Source organism: Thunnus albacares, chromosome 22, assembly GCF_914725855.1.
Source record: "Thunnus albacares chromosome 22, fThuAlb1.1, whole genome shotgun sequence".
NCBI lineage: Eukaryota > Metazoa > Chordata > Actinopteri > Scombriformes > Scombridae > Thunnus > Thunnus albacares.
The window spans coordinates 24064957-24072964 of NC_058127.1; the positions used below are offsets into that span (position 1 = coordinate 24064957).

General features: G+C 38.8%; 1 protein-coding gene across 1 annotated transcript in view; it reads right to left on the reverse strand.

Annotated features, from left to right (window-relative positions):
- LOC122974519 overlaps positions 1-5774 on the reverse strand; it is a 13650-nt gene extending 7876 nt beyond the window's left edge. Inside the window, exons 1-4 of the mRNA XM_044342555.1 lie at positions 5716-5774; positions 4027-4888; positions 3869-3881; positions 251-284 (exon numbers count right to left, since the gene is read on the reverse strand). Of these exons, the coding sequence (XP_044198490.1) occupies positions 251-284; positions 3869-3881; positions 4027-4888; positions 5716-5755 (949 nt within the window). The 5' untranslated portion in view covers positions 5756-5774. The remainder of the gene's footprint in view (positions 1-250; positions 285-3868; positions 3882-4026; positions 4889-5715) is intronic.
- Positions 5775-8008: the final 2234 nt, after the last annotated feature.

Genomic DNA, 8008 nt, shown 5'->3' on the forward strand with positions numbered 1-8008 from the left:
CCCCTCCCCTCTCTGTGACGGTCGGCTTTTCACTCTGCCTTTGAGTGAAGTTGTTCTGAACAACTATTTGATTTCTGACATGTTCAGACAGCACGTCATAAGAACCAGTTCTGAGAGAGAAACATTAAGTTAAAATGTATTAAAGGAAACGTTCTGCTAATAAACATTGTACATCATCTAGGTTTTGAACCATTAGCAGCGGGGGGAAATATATATTACATTCTGTTGTAATCTTTAATGTTACTCTTACCTGTCCAGCAGAAATCAGGGAGGGGACCTGCTCCCTATGTAGATATAAAGGGTTCATTCTAAGGTAACAAAAACACAACAATTATTATTTTCAGTTGATTAGACACTAATTAAAACATACTTATACATATTATATATTAAAGTCTGTTCTTAAGTCTGTTTAAGGCGCGTTGTTCATTATTACATCATTATCATTTGTGTCAAACAAAAGGCCACTAAACACAGCTCCCATCTAAATGTTACAAGGCTGCAAATCAATACAAAACTCCAGGTTCTTAGTTTAACCAAACTACATCCAAATAAGTCACTTTACTGAACTCAATACATGTTTTATTTTCTCTCTCTGTTATCTGTCTTCCTCAAATTCTCTCAAGCATCTCATGTAGAAATGCAATAGGACTCAGTAAATCATTACCAACAAAGAGAGAAATACAGGAGAGGTTCAATGACTCCTCTAAAATGAAGATATTTCAGATGTTTTCTCAAGCAAACCATTTAAATCATGGATCTCAATCTCGTGGCGCGCGGGCTGATATTTTGTGGCCCCCACCTTGATATGAAAGTTTAATGTTAGTGCGGCCCGTGAGTTTTATATGAATGGCACTTTACTGTGTTGTGTGTGGAGGGTCCCTTTATTGCACAAGCTGGAGCTGAACGAACTTTAGGGTAAAATTAGGGGTAAAGTCGTTTCAAATATCCACAGCAGCCGTGCGTAATGATCAGCTGTTGGAGAGCCTGTGCGTAATTCTCACTGAGGTCTGATGAGCGGAACGGACACAACTGTTGACGTACAAACAGAGGTTTAAAGACCTTTACATCCATTTTTGGCTCACTGTGACAGCAAATGAGGCTCGTGCATGTGATTCCACAGTGTGTGACATTAAAAAAACAGAACCAGGTGTATCTGCGTCTTTATAAGTCTGGCAGATAATAATGTATATGCATATTTCTGTCACATAATGCCACGTTGTGAAGTGAATTAAAAGTTAATATTTACGTTTTCATGAACACACTTATGTTCATCCGACAGAGATCATAAACACAGAGTGTAACAAAACACCGTACAGCTGATGCTGCTGTGCCACACGTCATATTTGATTTGACAACGCCGCTAGCTTCGCAGCGCCCGCTGCATCCATGGAGTTATTATAGAAAATAAAAGCCAATACATAACGCCTCCATGGCTGCAAACCATGGGATAATGGTGTCCCACTGTCCCGGCGTCATGTTCTCCACGTTTGCTCTGCAATGATCTGACATTCATGGACAAATTATTCGAAAAAATCTTTTGGGTGAATGGAATGTAGTGAATCATTTACGGAAAGACATTTATTCCTCAAAACATTTTACTCTATAGTTAATGCCTTGCACAATAAACATTATAAAGATATTTCTTTATGATGCCATTTGTTTCACTTGTTTCTATGACGACGTTTACAACAACAAAAGCACGGCGGATAATGAACAAGCCGGTAGTAGTCGCCTTTTTTGCGCCAGCTATCCTAGCCTGCGCCTGCTAAGCTTTTTTTGTGGAATACCTGATGCGGCCCAGCCTCAACCAGACTCTGCCTCCAGCGGCCCCCAGGTAATTTGAGTTTGAGACCCCTGATTTAAATGATCCAATGGTAGTAAGATTATTTCTAAAGGGTAACATGCAATCAGCTGTAGTTCAGTAAAACTACAACAACAAATCACATCCTCCCCTCTTGTTTTACATGTCTGTCTCTCACTTTGTTCCCACATTTACTAGACTCTCACTTTGAAGCCAACAATACACATGCAAACACAAGAGTGCAGTGTTGCATTTTAATTCTCACACACAGATACGTGGAGAGCTCAGCATGTATGCAATATGAAACACAGTATGTGCTCATGCAGTCACTGATAATTCACTACAATCCCACTATGTATCTGTATATTCTTTAGTTGTGTGTAATTATTTAGACCTGACATATTTACAGAGGTTTGGTGTGACGTTCACAACCATGTTTGTAGGAGCACATAGTTTGTCCAATGGTGTGTAAAATAACAGAGGTGTTCAGTCACATGACATGTTCCTGTCATCATCTGACAACAAACTAACTACATTTACTCAAATACTTTACTTCAGTACAATTTTGAGGTACTTGTACTTTACTTGAATGTTTCCATTTTTAGCCACTTGTACTCCACAATATTTGAGTGGGAAATATTATACATTTATTTAACACCTATAGTCACTAGTTACTTTACAGAATATTTTATTTAACATAAAAACACTCATGATATAAAATACAACACATTAAAGATTAAACCAGTGTTTCACTTGTCTTTTAACCTCTTTCCTCTCCCATCAATCATCTCACGACCCCTCAGATTTATCTTGGGACCCTTTGGAGGGGCCCAACCCCTAGGTTGGGAACCACTGGACTTAACTACCTACAGTTAAGTTTGCTGTATATAAAGTAGTTCAAACTAGCTCCACCTTAACCAGCTACAACAATAAAATGTTGTTCACACACTGATGCATCAGTATTAATAATCTAATAATGTCATATTAACATCACTGCACAACCACTATTTTCACTTGTTATACTTCTACTACGTTTTACTCATCATACTTATGTTATATTGTAGTATTGCTGCTTTGAAGTAAAGGATGTAAAAACTTCTTCCTCCACTGGCTGTCATGGAGGGAATGTGAAGTGGATACATTTTGCTGTGTCAGCCTATATTATCAGCCTATATCATATTATCTATATAAGATACTCACACTTTTTGATACATTTGTTAGTTGTGTCTTTTCTTAGTACTCTTGCCTTTTGCTAAAGTGTTTTTGTTTGAGTGCAGCAACAGAAGTTGACAGATTTCAAAAGTTTGGATGGAAGGCCTTTGCAGACTACCAGTGCTCCCATTATCACCTAGATTACTTTATTATTCTGCAATAAATCACTGCCATAACTGTGTGTCTGTTGCTTTTATCAGGTTGGTTCACACACTGTAAACTTGAAGCCAAAGACTCATCTCATATGTTTTATTTGGAAGAAAAGTGACTTTGATTGAAACACTTCACACAGTAATATTGATGAGGAAGGATAAAACTCTTCTATACAGGATGTAGTCAAGGTTACGGTTAAGCTGATGATAGTGTATTGTTAGCAGATAGAGAATCAACATTCAACATGGATTACAGATAAGTAAAGCTGGGTTTTCATTTCAGAGCTCAGTCTTCTTTCTTTTTTTCTTCTTCTCCTCTTTTCCCTCCTTGTGGAAGACTTTCCCATCAGGCTGTTCTCTCCACTTCAGGGTGACTCCACTCACTCCTTGCTCCTTCAGTCTGTCCTGGAACTGGGAAACACAAATGGAAGCCATTTTGGAACATTCATCCCCCCTATTGTGTTGTTGTTGTTGTGTCTAAAACCCCCCACTGGTTTTTACATATAATCAAACTTCATAGTGGCAAAACACATCAAGCAGAATAAGCATGTAAACAAGTATTCTAGACCTGTTTGAGACACACCAGCCCCCAACCCAGTCTGGATTTTGGAGACTTGCCTTTTTCAGGATGTTTGCTTTCACAGCAGGGTCATTGAGATCCACAGAGGAGTCCTGCACCTTCATCCTCAGCTTAACTACCCACCTCTTTACTGGTGCTGAGACACAGAATGAGAGGAGAAATGAATCATTCATTTGCTGTCCTATTAGTTCTGTGATATTTAATTCATTACAGTGAATGAGCACATTTTTTTGTGTACATTCAAACATGATTTATGCTAAAGTTATGCAGCATTCTCTGGCTTCCACTGAAGGACAGTAAACCACTCACCAGGGATGCTGTAGCAGACAAATGGAAATCTCTCTCCACAGGACATAAATGTCCATTGGTTTGATTCCTGCACACCACACATCATTGATCTGAGTGATCCTGAAACTGAATGTTTATCACCCCATGTGGTGAGTGAGTAGGCACTGCCATCAGACCAGTTATAAAGGAAGGAGTCAGGATCTCCGTACAGGCCGATCCATGTCCAGTCTTTCGTCAGCACCAAGTTGTGGATCTGCTGGTTCTCAGTGTTGTTCCTCACAGTGGCCAGGTCTATGAAGTTCTCCCTACAGTACCGCTGAGCATTGGACCAGGTCATTAGTTGATTCACATAAACAAATTGAGGATCCAGCTGTGTTCCTGCAGATAAATTATTGGGGAAAAAATGAATCTTTGATTTGAAGTGCTGAACTTCAATATAATCATTATTAGAGAAGAAATAATGCTTAGCTGGGTACTTACCATTATAACAGACGAAATAATGTATATGTGTACAAGAATGAATCTGCCATGAGGGACGACTGTTTCCAATAACTACACCGAGTTTATCAGTGCCTAAACTTGGTTGATTGGATGCCCAGTCCCTATATTCATCTCCACTCCCTCTGTACCCATCTGACCACTTCCAATCAACGACTCTGTACAGGCCAATCCAGACTTGACTGTTGTAACCAGCAGATGAAACTGTGTTGTTGAGTTGGTTCATGTCTTCAGTGTTTTCAATGGTGGCCAGGTCTGTGTATGTCTCTCTGCAGTAGGTCTGAGCTTCAGTCCACTTCATGGGTTCAGCAACAAAGTGGTACTGATGGAGACGACATGTGGAGAAGATGGACCAGCCTGTGAGGAAAACACCACTTTTTAACATGTGAGGTGACTCTAACATTTTTGAGTATTACAGTATAATGAAATAATAAACACTGTTAGACATTATTTACACACAATATGTCATTTCTGCTGCTAGTGGTCTCTTAATCAAAACAATAATGAAATACAGTTTGATGACATCATGAAGTAGTGTGGGATCATGGGAGTTGTTGTCTTCATTGTGAAATAACCACCATTGCAGTCATTGCAGTCAGCTTCTCCCTGTTAGGATTCCTTCAGTGTTCATTGTTCAGGAGGTTTTTACCAGGAGCCAAATTATCCACAGAGGTCTCCTCCTCTCCAAAACAATTAAAACCAGTAAAAACACTGAATAAAGCAGTCTCACGTTAAAAATCAGTGTTTCTCCCACACTGCCCAACAGACACAAGACGTCCAGAGCTGAGCTGCTGTTAACATTTGCTCAGCTTGTTTCTCTGATAACTTAAGATCCAGACATCCGATGACTAAAATCCTTCATCTGGTCAAAAGATATAGTTAAAAACAACCAAGATCTTAAAAGTGTATCATAAAAATGTGGCTTGAAAAGTCAATTATTCACAGCTTCTGGCAGACAACCACAACACTGACATACATACAAAGGTGATATGATGCTATTAACTGCCGACCAAATGAAACTTACCTTGATTAAAATTATTGATTTATCTGGGTATGAACATTGCTGGAAGCATTTGGGATGATGTAAGTACACAACTCAACAAAATATATTACAAAGGTCTAGTTGTTTTTAGACATTACAATGTGTAAAGGTTACATATTATATCTTTAAATATTTCACTGACCTGAGAGATACAGGACACCCAGCAAGATCCTTTCCATCATGATGCTGCTCTGAGGTCTCTGTGTGTTGATGTTCACTATTAAATGGAAACTCTACCTCTATATTAGCTGTTCTTAGGCAAATCTAGTCAAATACAACACCAGCTTCTCTTCTCTGTTAGGGGCAAAAGTCACTGTTCTGCTGCATTCTGTATGTAAAACGTATTGTAAAGTATGTAAATGTTTGTCTCCAAAACATTGTAAAGTACCCACAGAGTATTTTTGAAGCTGTTTTTTCAGAGTCACACTCTGGATGTGTATAAAGGTGATGATTTGAAGGGATCAGTTCATCCCAACTACAAAATATATATATTTTATTTCTCACTTACCTCCAGTCGTATCTAGTGTGCAGAGTTTCAGTCGTATTTGTCTTTATGTTTTTCTGAGATTTCTGCCTTCAGTTTTCATTGGGACTATTTAGACCCCCATGTTAAAATGCCCAACTTTACAGCAGCCTGGTACAAAAAACGGTTTTGGTCTCTATAGCTAATTTCCCCTTTCATGACAACTGTACAGGGGATGATTTTTTTTCATAACACGCCTGTTTAAATTTTATTAAGCTGTAAAGTTATGCATAATTAAGGATGTAGCCACTTTGAGGGACAGGTCACTAGCCGCTAGGTGGCTTGTTTCAGCAACCAGGCTTCATTCAGTCTGCCTCAGCTCCTCGTCTTTGCACATTTTAGGAGTTAGACGGAGTCAGGCACTGCCAAGATGGTGACGGCCAGAGCTGCCCACTATGAGTTCCAAAACCACACTTCAGAAACCAGTGGGTGACGTCACGGTGGCTATGTCCATATTTTTTACAGTCTATGGATTTTTCATGCGTTGCCTCGAGACATAATTAGTGCAGTTAGTGTAAATATTAAGACATTCTAAATGATGGTGATGTTTTATTGTGTAAAATGATGATCTGGTTCATGTTTTTGCTATCTACTACTCACTGGCAATAACAGACACAAGTACATTTTATAGTCTAAAGGGTTGAATAGATGCATACAAATATATTGTATTTCTTATGCAAAGTGCAGAAAGTGTGATGATCATCTCTGGATTACCAACAAACACAAGTGCTTCCTAAGATTCCACACAGGTTGAGACTCCAGAAAATGAAAAAAAAGGATGTACATGTACAGTGGGATCCAAAGTCTGAGACCTCTAGTCAAGATACTTCTATTTTGCATTTGTTCTGAATGTAAAACTATTTCTTTCATTACAAATGATTTGAAAAATGTACATAAATTACAGAATATCTTAGTATTTCCTCCTTTTACTTTAATGACATCATGCACTCCAGCTGGCATGGACTCCACAAGTCTGTTGAAAACCTGATGAGCCTCGTTATTCCAGCAGGATTTGACAATGTTCCAAAGAGCTTCTTGTGATGTCACAGAAAGTTTGGCTTTCTCAGTCTTCAAGTGTCCCCATAAATGTTCAATGGGGTTGAGTTCAGGTGACTGTGGAGGAAAGTCCATGACAGTCAGGACTCCTTGGTCTTCTTTGGTCTTCAAGTAGTTCTTGCAAAGCTTTGAGGTGTGTTTGGGGTCATTATCCTGCTGCAGTATGAATCCTTCTCCACAAAGATGCAAACCAGAGGGTACAGCATGTCTCTGAAGAATGGAGTGGTACTTCTCCAACATTAAGATTGATATATATTAATTACATATAGTATATCTTATGCATGTATTTGTGTGCGTGTGTGTGTGTGTGGGTGTGTGGGTGTGTGGGTGTGCATGTGGGTGTGCGTGTGTGTGCGTGTGTGTGCGTGTGTGTGTGTGTGTGTGTGTGTGTGTGTGTGTGTGCGTGTGTGTGTGTGTGTGTGTGGGTCATTCACTGTCCCTCAGGTTGTGGCATGTTGAAACATATTGGACAGCAAGATTTTGAAGTCATCAAGCTCTCTCTCTCTCTCTCTCTTTATATATATATATATATATATATATACACATACACAAATATATAGTAAGTAAAACACTTTAAATATATCAACATAAATAAACAAAGGGAAGCTAGTATTTTCCTTTAAACATTTACAAATAAATACTTGGTTTTGACCTTTTTGAACCCAAACTGAATCAGATTTTAAGTGAAAAGGAAACAAAGAGACTGGTGGTTGCTTCAAGAAGAAAGTTTTTGCACTAAACATGCTCCATAGTATAAAAGTTTCAAAAGGTTGTTATGTCTGTATGTTGTGGTACTTACAGTTTACTAAAACAGGCAACTTGTTCTGGTTCATGTGAATGCTATGCTTGTGTCCTC